The 18,943-nt window shown below is 38.4% G+C and overlaps 1 protein-coding gene across 1 annotated transcript in view; it reads left to right on the plus strand.

Annotated features, from left to right (window-relative positions):
- Positions 1–1,398: 1,398 nt before the first annotated feature.
- The window catches only part of LOC129425493 (Fc receptor-like protein 5), a 99,402-nt gene continuing 81,857 nt past the window's right edge, over positions 1,399–18,943 (plus strand). The window contains exons 1-10 of the mRNA XM_073856657.1: positions 1,399–1,568; positions 3,613–3,836; positions 3,997–4,019; positions 4,415–4,544; positions 4,950–5,222; positions 5,505–5,786; positions 5,871–6,008; positions 8,883–9,050; positions 11,267–11,542; positions 11,891–12,142. Coding sequence (XP_073712758.1) covers positions 1,399–1,568; positions 3,613–3,836; positions 3,997–4,019; positions 4,415–4,544; positions 4,950–5,222; positions 5,505–5,786; positions 5,871–6,008; positions 8,883–9,050; positions 11,267–11,542; positions 11,891–12,142 — 1,936 coding nt within the window. The remainder of the gene's footprint in view (positions 1,569–3,612; positions 3,837–3,996; positions 4,020–4,414; positions 4,545–4,949; positions 5,223–5,504; positions 5,787–5,870; positions 6,009–8,882; positions 9,051–11,266; positions 11,543–11,890; positions 12,143–18,943) is intronic.

Raw genomic sequence — 18,943 nt, forward strand, 5'->3', positions numbered from 1 at the left:
ATGTTTGTATGTCTGTTTGCGGGTGCTGTATGCAGCATGTTCATTTTTACTTTAATTTTGTATTTGAACTGCGATTTGGACGCAGTGTGCGTCAAATATAGACACGTATCTTAAAGAGACGCTTCTGGGAAGTCCGCCGCTGTATAAGCATTGACTAAAGTGGCCGCAATCAGGTCCGGTAGCGAAGCACACGCATAATTCTGCGAATGACAGCACTAAATAAAAGCAACAGAAAGTTTCTATCGGTCTCCCATGCTTCTTGAACCTCAGAAGTACAGAGACTTTTAGAAACCTTGTCAGTAAAATCCATATTAACACCAGCACTGACAAGGTAAGCTAACGTTGCTATGGTTACAGTCCATATATATAATAGATTGCTAGGCTATTCCTATGCTATTTACAGTTTTATTACAAACAGCAACCTAAACTACAACGTAACATTAATGTAGACTTAAACATGGTTATCTAAATATAATTTAGTACATTTAAACATCACTGTTTAACGTTTTTACCAGCCTTTGTATGGTTGCCTATATGCAGTGTTTGGCAAAAAGCAGTGTTCCTCTGTTTGTCTGTGTTTTGTTAAGCAATTATATGTTAGCCTACATGTAATCCTTATATTGGACTGAAATGAGCTGTATTCCTTGAGGCCTAATCCTTCACTTTTTGCCATAAGTCTTCACTGTGCCTATTCGAAGTTTGAGGGCCAACACATAACTTCTAGATTTAAAAGCAGCAATAAAGTACATTTGAACATTTTATAATGTCTGTATAGTCACTCCTGTAGGTTCTTGTGGTGACACAAGATATACATTACTGATACTAAATATACTACATATACTATAAACACAGTGGCATTCTCCGGGCACTCTTGTAAATTCCATCAAGAAAATCAACAAAGTCGTCCAAGCCGCGGAATAATACCGCATTATCTGAGCTTTCGCTCTTATCATGTCCACGGAAAGTCAGCTCAAATCACGCAGTCTATTGTTATGGTATACACAGAAGATGAGAACAACAATGTGTATAAAATGCTGTTTATTAAAACATGTATCAAATCAGAGGATATGGCAGATGATGGCAGATGAACACAGATAGCAACTCCAAAACAAACACTCTTCACAGTCACAGTACATTAACAATAAATTTTCCTTATTCCAACGTAGAACACTCAATGACGACAAAGACACAGGAACAGTCCAGTAGAGATTATAAGGGGTCAGGCTTGTAATGACAGCAGTATGGAACTGTGCATGTAGAGTGTTTGGCTTATGCTTATATAGGGGAGATAGGTGACATGAAGCGTTGAGAGAGAGTAAGTGTGGAACCTAGTGAATCCGTGACAGTACCCCCCCCCCCCCCACAGTCCGCTCCTGAGGGCTGCTGGGACTTCCGAACATGGACAACCTCTGCCATGGAGCAGTTTTCTCAGGGTGGGCAGTGTGGAACTCAGTTACGGGTTCAGGATGTCATCACGTGGACCCCAGGAATGGTCTTCTGGACCGAATCCTTCCTAATCAAGATATTCTAAGTGCCCAGCTGGGCATCTGGAAGACTGGACGAATCCCGTAGTGATCTGGGAGTTGAAGTTTAAAAGCAACTGGATTGACCTCCTAGATTATGGTTAACAGTCTGATGTATCTAGGACTCAGCTTCCTACAGGGGAGGTAAAGGTGAATGTTCTTTGTGGAGAGCCACACTTTGTCTCCAACCTTGTATGCTGGTGTTGCAGAAAGTTGGGCATCCACCGTACGTTGTTGACATCTCACAGCCCCCTGCAGGTGATGGTGAGAAACAGGCATATGTGGGAAAACATGATAGAAAACATTGATTACTACATTGTTTAATCTCACCAATGTCCCAAGAGAGCTCCGGATGATGTTTAATAAACCATGGTCGCCCTAGAATGATATCTGGAGTAGAATTTTCCAGGACCAGAAATTTGACGATCTCTCGATGTAAAACTCCTGTTGTCAGAATGACTTTACTGGTTTGATACTGGATGGATGATTGGATGATGAGGGGTTTGCCTGTTACAGACTGGACTTTGAGTCTTTGAGGGATACATTCCTTTTGGATTTTGAGCTCTTAGCAGAGTTGTGAGAATATGAAGTTACCGGGTGACCCAGAATCGAGGAGGGCTTTGACTGTAACATAAAAATCACTGAAAGAGAGCTTAATTTTGGTGGTAAAAGGAGTGTATATGTGACTTTCGGGTTGACTTGCACTCTCCAAAGCTTATGGAAGATGGATGGACACTCTCTGATTATGTGTCCATAGTAGTTTCTATTTAAAGTTGCCAGCCAGCGCCAATTTTTTTTTAACCTTTTCACAAAAGTTTAATACCTTCCAGTAAAAGTTCTTTTTTAAAAATATATATTTCCATGCGTTTTAGATGTGAATAACCCTAATGTAAGAATTTTTCCAATAAGTTGGGACTCAATCAACTTAGGCATAAAGTGGCAGAACATCTCCCACTTGCAAATTATGCAAATGGCGCTGGATGCTTAGCGTGAGTGTTGACACCCTAGGGTCAGCAACCTTCAACCCAGTGGCATGACTGACAACACTGGTCCTGGTCCTCCTAATGGCCAACCTTGGCTGATGGCTTACTTTTATTTTCATTAAGAGCCAATCGAAAGCTTAACAAGCAGTTTGATCTCATGGCACTGCATGTCATATGACAATGTATGTGACTTTGTCATAGGCCATTGGTTTCAATCTTGTTCCTGGGGACCCACTGCTCGGCACATTTTATATGACTCTCTTCTGACACACCTTGCCTCAGTTTCTGGAGCTCCCACCGTATGAATTGATGATCAGAATCAAGTGTGTTAGATAAGTCCCCTTGTACAGGATTGTAAGCGACTGTCATAAACTGTTGGTTTTGTTGCAGTCTCTCATTTCTCTTGAGCAAGAAATGGGGCAAGTTGCTCAAGCCCCCTTCTATATCTAAGCTTGCACATGCTATGTGTACACTGACTAGAGGATGAACACATTCATTTTGTGCATGTGAGAAATACATGAACTCAGTTTAAATGTTTTATAGTCTTTAAAGGGACAGTAGGGTTTTAAGTGTTTTATTAATCAAACTCAATGCATTTATTCAGAAATATGTCCTTGTTGGTGTCAAATGACCTCTGCCAGTGATCTGACTTTTCTTTGTAAGCTTATAATTTCTTCTCTTTACTTACATTGAACGCATAAGTCCAAGGAGTCTTCCATGTCGTTCCGCCGTATTGATAAACTATAATAGCAGAGAGGGACAAAAAGCATTTGCCTACCAACGTGTTTCCACAACGCTTTTTTATTCAGAACACATGAACCAGCTGAAACGGACAAGGAGATCAGTGATTACATAACGGCTACCATACTGTAGTTGCAACACGCATTTGGAAAGGCGAGGTGCTAGAGAGCACTATTCGTTTGAATGCAAAATACAATTTCACCACTAGATGGGGGTAAATCCTACTTATTGTCCCTTTAATTAAAAATGTTTGTGTACCCAGTTTGGAATTGATTGAGGACACTATTTACAGTATGAATTGTTTGTCATTGTACAGAAAGACCAACGCCTCAATTGTCTGTTTGGCCTGCTGATCATGTATACAGAGGAGAAACTGTCACTCTCACATGTATCCTAAATGGAGGAGGAGTCAGGAGGTGGCAGTACAGCTGGTATAAAGATGATTTAGACATCCAGCAGAATAAACTTCAGGATTACACAATCAGATCTGTTAGTGAGTCTGACGCAGGTAAATACACCTGCAGAGGAACAGAGATCAGTGGATCACGATACTCACACATCAGTAATGCTGTTACACTGACAGTATCAGGTGAGTCTGTTTATCTGTATTCATCAACATTCATAATTTATGAGTTGGCTAATTTATATAAAGTCATACAAAGCGAATCTGACAAAAATGTACTGTAAAAGGGTGTTCATTTATTTTCATTATTTCATTATCTTTACCTTTATATGTATTATCCTTACAGTTTTATCCAAAGTTACAGTGACGGTAACACCAGACAGATCTGTGTTCACTGGAGAGACAGTCACTATTAAGTGTGAGATGGAGGATTGTTTTAGTTTTCTAGAATTTTAGAGTGATAAAAAAGAAGAAACGGCACTCTGCAAAAAAAATGGAAACCCCAAGAGAATTGAGCTATCAGATAACTTTGACCATGGTATCAGACCACAATTAGCCTGTTAGGGTTATGGCTTAGTCACAGTCATTATTAGGAAAGGCCAGGCAATAGGATTTTAAATGTGTAAATACCCAGTCTCCTCTAATCGTGTCCCAAAATCAGCAGCCATAGGTTTCACTATGCAATTGCCTGGAACTCCGAAAATGAAAATAATTGACGCCGACAAAGAAGAGGAAGGCTGTAAAAAGATTGTAATGGTTTTCAGGTACAGAATTCCTCAGTTCGGATTGTAAATAAGAAACGGCAGTTAACAGGAACAGTGGAGGTCAAGATAATGTCTGGAAGACCAAGAAAAATATTAGAGAGAACTGCTCGTAGGATAGCTAGAAAATCAAGTCAGAAGCCCTGTTTTGACTACAACAAAAGACCTCTAAAAGATTGGTCAGAGGAATAGAGCAAGTAGAGGAATGAGCAAAATGAAGGACGAGATTGGGGAGGAGGAGGGATGACGATTGAATCGTCACTGAAAGGGCACGAAGGACTGACTCGCTTAAAAAGGATCTCAGGATGATTGACAGGGTTGAATGTTTAGGCTCCTATCGAGAACCTACGTTTAAAACTTCATTTTGCATGCCACTGTATCAGCAGCATTGTGTCAGTGTTTTTTAGAGGACCAGAAATCTATTGTTTTATTTCATTAATCATTCAGATTTATAATTTCATGTAAGCAGGCTGATGTGTCTAATAAAAACTCAGAGTGAAGCTTCTTTAGGATGTGAATGTGTTTTATTCTCCTGCAGGATCAAAACCTAAACTCACATCAGATAGTGAAGGATCTGTACTGACAGGTAACACAGTGACTCTGAAGTGTCACATTGATCATCAGTCTACTGGATGGAAGTTTTACTGGTACTACAACACACAAAACACTGAGAAGACGACAACAGAAACAAACTCTTACACAGTCCACAGTGTTAAAGTTTCAGATGGAGGTCAGTACTGGTGTAGAGCTGGAAGAGGAAAACCAGACTATTACACAGACTACAGTGATGGACTGTGGATACATGTAAAAGGTGAGAGACAACATGAAATTTATGGATGTCATGGACTTCAGTCAGGGTTAGACGCCATATTTAATTTAACTGTCTAATCCAGGGGTGGGCAATTCTGGTCCTGGATGGCCACAGTTCTGCAGAGTTTAGCTCCAACCTTAATCAAGCAAGTCTTATAAAAAAATGCTAATTTACAAGAAAACATGCACAGACACTTAGAGTTCTTCAAATATTATTTGGAATATTATTCTACTTCAATATGATTTGCCACTTCTGTACTTGATAGTAATTATGTTTAAACAGAGAGTCCAAAACCTGTAGTGAGTGTTTATCCTGACACACATCTGTTCAGAGGAGAAAATGTTACTCTGAGATGTCACATAAATGGTACAGGAGACACTGAGTGGGCATACAGCTGGACTGTAAAGAAGACAAATAACAGAAATATGATCACACAATGCAACACACAAGAATGTAAAGTCAACAACATTCAACAGACTGACAGTGGTAAATACACCTGTAGAGGAAAGATACGTGAACAAAACACTGAGATGAGTGATGCTGTTACACTGACTGTATCATCAGGTGAGTTTATATGTTTGTTCATCCTTATATAATGTGAAGAGATGAAGTGTAACATGTTATTCATGAGAGATTGATCACTTTCAGATAAACCCAAGCCAGTTTTAAGTGTTTCTCCAGACCGGTGGTTGACTCCAGGAGAATCAGTAACTCTGCTGTGTAGGCTCAGAAACTCCTCTACAGGCTGGACATTCAGCTGGTTCACTGTACAGATTAATTCCACAGGTAAAATCTGCTTCATATCTACGTCAATTAACTTTCACTTTTGCCAGTTTTACTTAATACTTTCATGTTGACATTATTCAACAAATCCATGTAACAATGTAAACTTAATTTAATTGCATTAATTCAACAAAAGTGTGTCTTGTCAGCTTTACTTAAACATTCTTTGTATTTCAGCCTGGGGTAAGCAAAAAATCTTGAACATTTCTCTTAAACACTAAATTCAAGAAATATTCAAGAAAAATTTGCTTATCCCATTGGCAGGTTTTTTGACTTTGTTTTATGCACAACATTACTTAAATTTGATATTTTTGGTCTAAAAACTAGACTTATTTTCTTGTGTCATTTTGCTCATGAAGAAAAAACATCTTAATTTAAGAATTTTTAGATATTTGTCACGGAGTGACTTTTTAAGGGTGGAACTAAAAGTGGGGGAGATTGGTTCCGCCAGGACTGTAATCCTCAAACACTGGACTTCTGGGAACTCCGGGATAGTAATCAGGGCTCCATTGATCACAGGTGCGTCGATGAGCGTGGCGATTGCGGATTGGACGATGTAGAGAGGAAGAGGAGTATAAAGAGAGCCTCAGAAACGTCAGAGTTTGCAGTTTATTTTGGTTGATACGGCGCGTGAGTTGGAGTGTTCGGGCGAGTGCAGTGGACAGAAGGCGGAGGATATTGTTGGCTGGGCGAAGAAGGATTGAGTGTTTGGCAGGAACAGAGACCGAGATGAGTATATTTGACTAAATACCTATGGGTGAAATGATCTATGAAAATGTGTAACCAACTCTGAGTGATTGCAAACAGGAAGACTCACCGGAAAGTTCTGCTGGAAGAGGCCGTTTAGAGACAGCGACACGGCAGCAGGGCGATCATTCAGTAGCTGGAAAAGAAGAGGAAAAGAGACCTCGTGTTACCAACCGTGTGAGTACCCCAAATTACTGTTTGGCAGCATAATCCTCAAGAGTAATTATCTGCGAACCTTTTGTGCGTTGTGGCATAGCACGTGAGAGGCCCCACCGTGGAAAAGAATTGTGGGTGAGCCGGGAAACAGTGAGCGAAGGAAGACGCTGGGGTGTCGCGGTGGCGACGTTTACATCTGATTATTCGTTGCATCAGTGTCTCGATGATTTCCAGGACGAGTCCCAGTCAGACGTGGTTGTGACCCTAATTCACCAGGAGTGTGTGTAGTGCAGTGGGTGAGTCTTTGTCCTTTGCTGTGAGGGTATACACTTGAAAATTGCAGTGTTGTGCTGTGTCTGTGTCGTCAACAACCACCTTTCAGGCTAGACGAAGTCTTGTGAATGAAATGAGCGTTGAGGCTGGCGAAGTAAACATCTTCATTTTATATGCCGTTAGTGACATCCTGACCCTTTGTTTCCCACAGGACAGTGGTGCAACAACAAACCTCAAGTAAGAATAGTGTGGATACATTGGGAAATGTTAACGGTGAAAAGTTGGCTGCTGTAGGAGAAAATCAACTGTGTGTGTGTAATATTACCTGTTGTGGAGCATTTTCAAAGGTTCGCCCCTGTCTAGATCTCTTGCCCTGTCAGTTGGAAGAGAGGAGAGGGAAGCGTTCGTTCCCCTCAGTGTAGCACACCCCGGGTGAAACATCTTACCTGAACTTACCAGTGTGGTGGCACCAGCGGAGGCCGTGTTCGGTCCAACGCAGCAGCAGCTTTCTGCCCGCAACCCTATCAGCCTTTGTTGAAGCCTCAGAAAAGGCTAACGTCTGAGGTCCATCTCCTCAAAGGTCTGTGAGTTCCATCCATTTCCTGTTTTCCCTGTATATGCACCGTAAGCCCCAGTTACCTTTGATGTACTCACCTTATGCCCAAAGCTGAAGCCAGCATATTGTGTTGTACACTCGCCTGTATGCCAAAGTGAAGCCCCAGTTACCTTCGATATACTTACCTTGTGCCCAAAGCTAGAGTCAGCCTATTGTGTTGTACACCTACATGTAGGCCCAAAGGAGCCCTCGTTGCCCCTTCGATACACTTGCTGTGTTGCATACTTACCTGTGGCTTGAGGGAAGATCCAGTGGCCTCTCTGTCTACCGTTAGTAAACGGTTCTGTTGTATTTACCTAGCTGCTCCAGTGTAGATCTAGCGGATCCCTCCTGAAGAGCCTACCTGTACCTCCACCTGTGGGCCAGTGACACGTCAACAGTGGAAACCCTCCATACACCTACCAGGACGGTTGGAGTTAGACCCCGACAGCTGACGTACAGCTCCACCGGTATCTGAACGGTCAGGAGTGCAACCCGCTGGGCTGTCTCGGAGCTCGCCACGTGTGGCCACAGGTATCCATCTTACATTCAAACCCTCAATACTTACCACCTGTATTCCTTGCGTCCAGGAAAGGAGAGGGCCCCGGACAGTCTTACTGCAAGCCAGAAACAAAAGGGCGGTGTGTGAATAAGCTGATTGTCGTCGCATAGCTAGAAGTCAAGAAGAGTAAAGGACCTACCTGAGCTCTCCCGCGACGGAGTCTACGAGACTCGAGATTGTTCCTCTCCAACCGGAGAGTTGGATTTTAGCCTCCCTTTCCCCTTCACCATACCCTTTTTAAGTAATTTAATAAAGTTTGTTTTAATTATACTTACGCTCTCTTTGTGTCTGGTCATTGGGGTGCTCTTGGGACCTCCTCGAGGTGGAAACTAGGGAGGGGCGAGACTCACGTCATCTGTGGTCCGCTCCGACCTGTGACATATTTTTACTGAAAACAAGACAAAAATATTAAGATTTTTTTCTTGAAAATCATTTTTTGCAGTGTACTGATTTTATGAAACTATAAGGTTATAGTAAGGACAGTTTTCTGCATTTTTGCTCAATTTTCTTTCATATTAACATACCATATTTTGACTTTTTATAGACAAATATGACTATCAGCTTGTATCAGACAGCATTCGAGGATCTAAAGGCATCTACACAGTGAGTTCAGTTACTGTGAAGCACAGAGGAGTTTATGCTTGCAGAGCAGAGAGAGGAGATCCAGTCTATCACACAAAGTACAGCAACACAAAGCCACTGTTTGTCACTGGTGAGTTCATCACACACAACTATGATTTGTTAAAGTATAATACACTTTATCATTAGCAAGCATCAACCAGTTACATGGTATCTACCATAAATCAAGAATAAAGCATAAACAAAACTCAGAAGCTGAACACAAGTATAACAAAGATTGTTAATAATCACTCAGTGAATTACAAATTATATAAAGCAAACTAATTCAACATACTAAACATACAAATACTAGTAACATTACAAAAATAAATGAAATACCTGTATAACATTTTCAGTTTCACACCTAATAAAACACACCAATGAGCATATAACACACAAAAACATAAAAACTAAATAATGAACTTATTAAGTAAGCACACATCAACTCTGTGGAAATCTCAAACATGAAGAAAATTGGCATCTGGAGTTGTGGAGACCATCAACATTTAAGGCTGTGTTTGAAAAAGCCCCCCATTCTTCCCCACCTTTATTCCCTAGTCCATTAATAAAGTCCTCTGGAAGTAGTGAATTTAGTAGCAGTTTTGGGGAAAGTAATTTTTAAAAGTAATGCATTACAATATTAAGTTACTCCCAAAAAGTAACTAATTGCATTACTTAGTTATTTTTCATGGAAAGTAGTTTTTACGTTACTTTTTAGTTACTTTTGCGTTACTTTTTCTTGTCTGAGGCTTGATCTCTTTCAGGCCTTGCAGGTGTTTTTATGACTGAAAAGTTCTACATTCAGAAATGGCATATTCCATCACAAAAATGTTGAGCTCTGGTCTGCCTTCTCAGTTTCTGACTCAAACTGTTCCGACACAGGGGTGTACCCATAGAGTGGATAATGTGACTATGTTCAGTTTAAAGGCAGGATAGGCAGGAATTATTTAAAAAAAAAACTTTTTTTTTTACAAATTTGTTTAAACTGTCTTTATATACCAATACATAATTAAAATGTAAGTACTCTAAAAAAGAGAGTATAAAACTCTAGTGTCTGACCTCTCACTGCTTTTTTAAACACAGCTCATTATTTCCATTCTGGACGAAACAAATGATTGCCTTGCGCAACCATGGCACCACCCCTGTTGCTACGGGATCTGCCCACACATGCGCACAGCCGAGAGTAAATATTATGTGGCTTTTCCTCAAGTCGACGATGCGGTAGCGGTATTGTCTCCGGGGTGTAGTCCTCATCAGAGTCAACAATGCTTTCATCACGGAAGCTCTTACATGCAAAACACCGAATATTTTATGAATCTTCCACGAAAATCACCTTCATCACAGTGTAACTGATGGTAATAAAAAAACTTGTATCAATGCAATCTGTTTTTAGCTTTGTCTTATAAATATAACTAGCTTGTTTGTTACCGAATCAAACTAAATATATTTTAAACTTTACCAGTATCGATATGTTAGCTTAATAGTGAGTACTAAAAGCCATCCTATTTGTTTATATTCCTAGTGATAAAGTTAGGTGTATTATTACATGTGATTGTGACATGATGTTACTACATGCACCGCGCTCCTTTCTCTCCGCTCGTCTGAGGTAAATATGCTGCTCCCCGCAGAGACGGTCAGCGTCGTGCGTTCATGTATTTTGGGGGCGTGGCTTTAGAAGAAACCCAGAAGGGAGGGGGTGGAGTGAATGGAAAAATGAGCTGTGTTTAAAACACAGCTCATGAGAGGTGAGTCGTGAGAGGTCTACGGACACTCGATTTTTATACTCTCTTTTTCAGAGTACTTACATGTTACTTATGTATTGGTATATAAAGACAGTTTAAACTGTTTTTTAGATAATTACTGCCTATCCTGCCTTTTATTCAGTACATATTTTTTTATTGAATTAATTAAACTGAAAAGTATCTGAAATATTAATGTGTACATTTAAAAAGTAATGCGTTACTTTACTCGTTACTTCAGAAAAGTAATATTATTACGTAATGCATGTTACTTGTAATGCGTTACCCCCAACACTGTTTAGTAGTAGTAAGTAGTAAGGGAATTTGGTCACTGGTGGTGCATTGAAGTTATGTTGAATATATCGTATTAACAAGTTGAATGTGCATGAACGGCACCACAAAGTTGTAAATAAATACGAGTGGCAAACCTGGGTAGCTTACCTTAACGCACCTGGAAATTTCTCAGTATATCTCCAGGAACAGGACTAGACACCCCTGTTCTGTTGTTATATCATTTATCTTTAATAAAGAAGATTTTCATAAATGTACTGAGTTGTCATTTTCTTCTCAGATGTTTCTCGTTTAGTCTCTCTGATCATCAGACCCAACAGATCTCAACACTTTTCATCTGAATCTCTCTCTCTGAGCTGTGAGGAGCACAGTAAATTTACTGGATGGACAGTGAGAAGATACACAGACAAATTGGGAACTTGTTCATCATCAATCTTTGGATCAGAAACGGAATCTACATGTACAATCAGTTATCTCCACACATCTGATACTGGAGTGTACTGGTGTCAGTCTGAATCTGGAGAGAAACTTCATCCTGTTAATATCTCAGTTCATGGTGAGATTTTACAAGTCTGTATGTATTAATTCATTTAAAATCAATACTTGAAGAACACATACAGCATGGAATTCAAAACGCCACAACATGTCAATATAAAAAGCGGATGGAAGCAAAATTCAAGTGTTAAAAACTTGGAAAATGCTGTCCAGCTAGTAAATGAATGATGTATTAATATAAATATTAATATATTCTTTTTACATGTACGGTGTAATTATAAATTCAACATTAGTTAACCCATTAGCTAACATAAATAACAATATACATTAAGTATTGAATGATTCTGTTTTGTTGTTTTTATTATCTCAGTTTAAATTATAATCATCAGTAATTTCTTCTGTTGTTTAGATGCTGATGTGATTCTGGACAGTCCTGTTCATCCTGTGACTGAAGGAGATCTTCTGACTCTACACTGTTTATATCGAGATAAAAACTACTCTTACCTGAGAGCTGAATTTTATAAAGATGGATCAGTGCTGCAGAATCAGACTACAGGAGACATGATGATCATCCCTACAGTCTCAAAGTCACATGAGGGTTTCTACTACTGTAAACACCCAGAGAGAGGAGAGTCTCCAAAGAGCTGGATCTCAGTCAGAGGTGAGAGTCTATAGAAATGATCTCAAGGGATTTTGCTGGTTGTTGATCAGATATACTGCATGATAACATGTGTTTCTGTTTCAGGAGGGTCTCAGGAGATGTTTGATCGCAGCATACTGATCATTTGTCTGCTGGCAATTTGCTTATTTGCTTAGTTGTGGTCCTGCTGGTTTTCATAAAGTGTTGTGGTCCCCAGAAATTGTACATTGTAACCCCGAAGGGTCAGAATAAATGAAAAAATAAAGTAACATGAATTAAATTAAACATATTGTTTTTGATTAACCTTAACCACTAGTCAACATTTTAAGTGGACCAAAACCTTTCAGAAAAGTTTTAAAAGTCTTACAACTAATACCCAATACCTGTTCTTGTCTTAGGACAACTTTGATAAACATTTTTGATCTAATTCAATTGTTGACAAGTGGATATACTTGTGGATTATAAGAACCAACTATAATTTTACTGTACTTACTGTACTTCCTTTTTGCTCATTGTACATTTTTTATTTAAATGGTTAATATAATATATATTTTGTAAGTAGAGCAGTTTCCAAAAGAAGATATTTTGAAGAATGTTTGTAACAAAGCGAATTGTTGCACCATTGACTTCCATGGTAGAAAAAATATGGAAGTCAGTGGTGCCCCAAGACTGTTTGGTGATAAACATTCATCAAAATAAATGTTAACAGAATTTTCATTTTTAGTTTAACTACTCCTTTAAGTGATACAAGGTTAACTCACTAAACTTGTTGGGATGGTGTACTGGTCTTCTCTGTCTCTATATCCAGTTGTATCCTCTGTAAGTTGTTTAAAGGTCACATTCTTCCTGATCCCATATTTCAAGCTGTAGTTAGTTTGTAATGTTGCTATAATAGCATAAATAATACCTGTAAAATGATAAAGCTCAAGGTTCACTGCCAGGCGATTTATTTTCTATAACAGAATTCAAAGCCTACAGCGATTGGCCGGTTTGGACTACAGCCCTCTATTTTCTGCTTTAATGACGTCAATATAAGAGTCTTTGACTAAACTCCGCCCACAGGAATATGTCAGTCGCCAGCTAAGCTCAAATGGGTCTGCTAAGCTAAGCTGCTGTCCAATCACAACACAATAAACAAGCTACACAATCAGAACTCGTTACGCATTTCTGAAGGAGGGACTTCATAGGACAAGGAAGACATCAGCCCGTTTTGAGGATGTGAAACATGAACACATGTTATATTGCACACTGTAAACACAATCAAAGATTCAAAAACAGAGAACGAACAGGACCTTTAAATATGCGCCACTCTTTATTTTTTTATTCTCTCATTTTCATCTACTGAAAATTATTTTCAAAGGAGCTGTATTGACTTGTACACTCTAAAAGTGGTTCACTGATTGTAGTCAAATTTTTTTGTGCTAAACAACATCTATGTAGAACCTTTGTAGAACCATATTGTGCTTTGTTGAACCATAAGTGATGCTATAGTCATGCTTTAGAACCACTTAGCCTACAGAGGTGCTATACAGTAGGTGATCTGTAGTTTCAAAAATTGTTATGATTTTGAGCTTTCAGTACTTTAGCACCAGTTTTTTTGTATAGCGGTTGAACTTAGTACCACAATCTCAATTGGCGATGGACTATGGAAAGAATATCTGCTCCTTTTCAATGTTTTTGTTGTTTAAAACCCCTGACCTTTTATAACTCTATATTTGGCTCATTTTGGAGATTGCTCCTCCTGGAGGCCGCATTTATGGACCATTGTGTTTTCAATTAGGCAACCATAATAACTAACAATTAAGCTGTCAAAATACACTGCTGGGTAAATTGTCAGTGGGCAGGATCACGCAGACCAAAACAAAAACAGACATTTTGGCCTAGAACGCGGATAAAAAAAATGTTTTTCAGAGAAACAGATACGAGCATGCACTGTCAGAATGAAAAGGGCTAAACTGTACCTTTTCTGTTGCAGTGGTGGTACCCTAAGGTTTCGTTTAGTACCTTTACAGGTATACCAAACAAAATACAGCACCTATTTGGGTACATTACAGCAGTGGTTCTCAAACTTTTTTAGTGTGCGGCCCCCCTTGTGTACCGTGCGTTTCTTCGCCCCCCCCCCCCCAAAAAAATATGACAAATTTGTTCTAAAATGTAACATCTGATCTGGTTTATATTCAAACAGCACAAATAATGTATAAGGCAAAAAAGGCAAAAAATAACCTACTCCCTGACAATATTCAACAACTTTTTTTTTAAAAGAGAAGGGAGATATAATATAGAGGTGAGTTCAATTTTAAACAATTGTGTGTCCATACAACATTAAAATGTTTTTGTGTTTCAATATGTGGAGTGAAGTTGTGGAACAGATTAGGTTTAACACTTAAACAATGTCCAAGCATGACTTAGTTTAAAAACTGCTGTAAAAATTAAGTATTTGCAAGGTACATAGAAGGTCATTAGTTATGTGATAGTTTATATATCTTTATCTTTATTTTATTTCTATGCTATTGTTTGTTTATTTTTGTTTGTATTTTTGGTGTTTGGAAACAAATTGATTTATATCAATGCCGGCCAACCGGTTTTCAATTAAAAAGTAGTGGAGAGGGGGTAGGATTAAATAAGCTTATGCTTCTTCCTACTCCTTTTCAGACATGTGTAAGTTAAAATTGTTTTCTTGTTTTCCATTTTAAAATAGAGAAAAGGGGGAAAAAAGTATAATTATTATTATTATGATTGTTTGTTTTGTTTTACTTTTTTATTACATGTTTCGAAATAAAATCTATTCATTCATTCAATCAATTAAACAAAACATAAAATTATTCAAAGTAGTGCTGTTGGTTAGTAGCCTTATATTTTTTTGGTTTTATTACACAGAATTCAAGATAAATTAATGTATTTTATAAAATCTCATAAAACTGCCCCCCCCCCTGGCACCATCTTGCGGCCGCCCTGGGGGCCCCGGACCCCAGTTTGAGAACCACTGCATTACGGTACCTATTGTGTACCTTTAAAGGTACAGTTAAGTGTGTTACCTATAGAACATTTAGCTGGTAAAAAATTGGTCCTTAAAGGTACACAATAGGTCCTTAGAGTATAATATTGTATCCCAAAAGGTACAACATTGTGTTGTACACCAATAAAAGTACAAAAATAAGCCTTTGAGGGTACGACACCAGTTTTGTACCTTTATCTGATAGTGTGTTTCCTTAATATCTACAGATATATTATAGTATTTATTTATTATAGTATTTTTTTATTTAAAATCGTACATACAGCTCCTTTAACCTCCTAAGACCCGAGCTTTGGTTTGTCTTTTTTCAGATTTTTTCCAGCTATTTTGTTGTTAGGAAGAACCATTAAAGGTAGGGTAATGATTTGATCCTGAAACATTTTTAGTTATGCTGGTTAAAAGTCTCCTTATCCTGATAGCAATCACTGTGTTTAGTTGTTTAAATGTATTTGTAGAAATTTATGTCATCTGTGAAAGGCGTAGGACCAAAAAATGTTCAACAAATCATAGATTTCGGTCCGAACGGACGTTTCCTTTTTTGTCCCTCATACGTAAGCGTAATTTGAATGCCCACCGCGCAGCGAGTCCACGCAGACACCATACGCCATCGGCGCGTTCACGTGCGCTCACCTCCTGTCTGTAAACAGCGAGAACAGCAAACTTTTCTGCTGAATTGACAACCTACACATGAGGCACAAAACTAAAGGCATCTTTTATAACAACAACAGCAAAAACTGTCTGGATCAGCAAGAGCAAAAACCCAAATTAACATCGGTAACTTTACTGCTTTACCACGAGATGCAAACATCTGCAGGAGGCAAAGGGTCTGATGGGTCGTTGCACTGTTTAGGTAGGTAAGATAGGTACGCGATATGCTTGTATTGAGATGGATTCAGATATTCTACTTTGATGAAACGTTGTGTTGCTTATGAAATTTGTGTTCGTTTACGGATTAGCGATATAGTTACTACGTCTACACAACTGAATGTGTGCTTAAACTAATTCTGATGTAAACCAGTTGTTTATGTTGGTTATTTTGGAAGTGTTATTCACTGTGTACTGCAAAGTTTTCTCACTGGTGAATGAGACATGAGATGTGACCGTCTGATCTGTGTGTGTTCATGTGTTTTGAAAGAGGCGTCACTTTGGATGGCAATTTGACTTGAGGGCGGGATTTCATTGGTAGGCGGCTACGTTAGCATTTTTCGAAATGTGTTACCCTACCTTTAAATATAATAATTGTAGAAAAGGCCCCAAAGTTATGTTAGAGTTGTTATTATTTATTCAATCATGCTTTATGTTTCATGTTTTCTGCCGTTTATTCAGTGCTTGTAACAGAGTAGGAAAGTGCGCACTGGTTTGTGTATTTTATCTGATGTCACGCAGTTAGTATGCAGTACGGTAGAGACGTTCGTTGTCACGCACTTAGTATGCAGTATGATAGAGATAGGCGTTCGTCATTACAGTTAATATTCAGTACTACAGAGATTTTCTGTCGGTTCGGACATAATGGCGGGTGTCATTTTTCCTCAGAGTGTGCGTGAATGTGAAAAGTAAGTAAAGTTATATCTGCTGCATTACTCGTGATATTGTATTTTTGGCGCTGTTATTTCTGTTATTTGATATGTTAATTAAGAGTTTTTAGGGGTCGCTACACGACCGTTGTGTTAATTATATCTACCTGATTCAATACGTCGGATCGAATATTTCATATCGGGTTGAGACATGTTTGCTTTATTTAACACTTGTTGTTATAAATGTTCATTATTGTTGCTGATTAAAGTTTTATGTGGTGTTAAATATTATTATCTGGACTGCTATTAAGGCTTTAAAGTATGTTATAAATGACAGTATTTTATAGTTACGTTATTGGTAACTTAATGTATGGTAGATAATATTAGAAGTGTTTAAATCCTTTCTCTTTGCATACTTTTCTTAAGTTTTAGAGATATATAGTCATATTTTCTGATTATTGTTTATTTTATATTATAATGTAGAGGGGAATGAGTATATGTATGTTTCCCTTATTCATTTGTATTTTGTTTCTCTCTTTATAGAAACCACACCCATATTCAAAATTGCATTTAAACTCGCTCAAAGGAGAATAAATAGAACATTAAGAGTATATCTCGGCTCTTTATTGCATACTCTGGAATATTTGGCCTTAAGGAGTGTTCTGGCCGACACACCTGTGTGAACCTGGTGATAAACCCAGAATTAGCACCTATACTGAGTGTTTACCCATTATCTCCACTACAATAATCAAATCTTTTTTTTAGAACACGAAGCAGTGTAATTGTCCACGTTTTTAAACAGGTTCCAGTTAACGTAGACTAACTGTGTTCCGTACACAACGATGTTTCGTACAGACGACCTTTAACTGCCAATAACTCAATAAATAATTTGAGATCACACACAACATTTATATCTGTGTCATCCTCATTTCCCCACCTTTCATCCACGATCAGGAAAGAGAACCTCATTCAAACTGTTTCAGTGATTATTTAGAAAGTCTGCAGGGTGCGCCTCTTGTGGGCAGGCTTACGCTAAAAAACTGCAGCTTCGGGGGGAGACAAGTTGGGCAGCAAAAATGTGGATTTTGGTTTAATTTATGCTTCACACTGTATTAACGTCTTTATAAAATGAATGATATTCATCACAAACTGTTAAATATATCACCTTTTGTTGAAAAAAATATTTGAAATTGGAACATTTAATGGTTAAAGTCGGTAGCTTCCGATGACTGTATAAAGTCAGTCGGATAGCACGTCTGTCATCACGATCTAGTATGCAGTGATTATGTTTAACTTAACTTTCATTATGCTTTAACAAATTAAAGAACATCACAATCAAGTCAAATAAAACATTATTTTATATTTAATGTCCATTTTCGCAGTTGAAATCAAGTTTTGCGCTCTGTACGGAACATCATTGTTAGCATGTACGGAACATCGTTTTCCCTCATCATCTTTCGTACACAGGCGGAGGAGGTACTTTTCCTTAATTTTCTCAAAAACTATTGGTCCTAAAGACATCAATCAAAGTTTGACTCATACAATAGGCCTTCCCCCAGAGAATGCGCACACAAACATGCTTATTTTGAGCAAGTTGCTTCGAGGAGTAGCCGAAAGCTATCGAAAAAGCACGAAAGTGTACGGAACACAGTTAGTCTCAGTTACACAGAATTAAGTATTATGGTGCAAACAACAAAAAATGTGATCCAGGTCTTTTGGAGTTTATGGTCCTTTTGGTTGATGCACCCCTTGGGTTGCTCACTTATGGCAAATGAAACTAAATTAATCTCTCTCTCTCATTTGTTTTCCATGGTCTCGTGTTATTCAGAAATACAGATTTGTTGGCAGAATCCATTAAGAGTCTAATAAAAAAATTCACATTTACAAAAAAACAACTACTTGTCAAACACACTTTGCAGGTTTTGCAATTCAATTTAGTTGTGTACCATATTTGGTTTGTCCTCATCATTTAAACCATCAAGTTAGTGCAGACACATTGGGAGTATTGAACACACACATACACAAGTAATGACTGCCCCCATATGTTTCTAAGTATAGTTTTGGAGCACAACAACTCTTGCAACTACTGGTTGATGGTGTAACTATTGACTGTGCCTCTTCACACTGTGACGAAATATCCACCAACAACTAGAAATTCGTTGTCCTACTATAACTATGTAACTGCAAAACTCTGTTTGCTGATTGATGTCATTGCAAACTATCTGACATTCAGTAGCATTTATAGAATGTAGAAGATGTATAACACAACCCATTTTAGTCGTTTGTCCATTACCC

This window comes from Misgurnus anguillicaudatus, chromosome 19 (genome assembly GCF_027580225.2).
Source record: "Misgurnus anguillicaudatus chromosome 19, ASM2758022v2, whole genome shotgun sequence".
Lineage (NCBI taxonomy): Eukaryota > Metazoa > Chordata > Actinopteri > Cypriniformes > Cobitidae > Misgurnus > Misgurnus anguillicaudatus.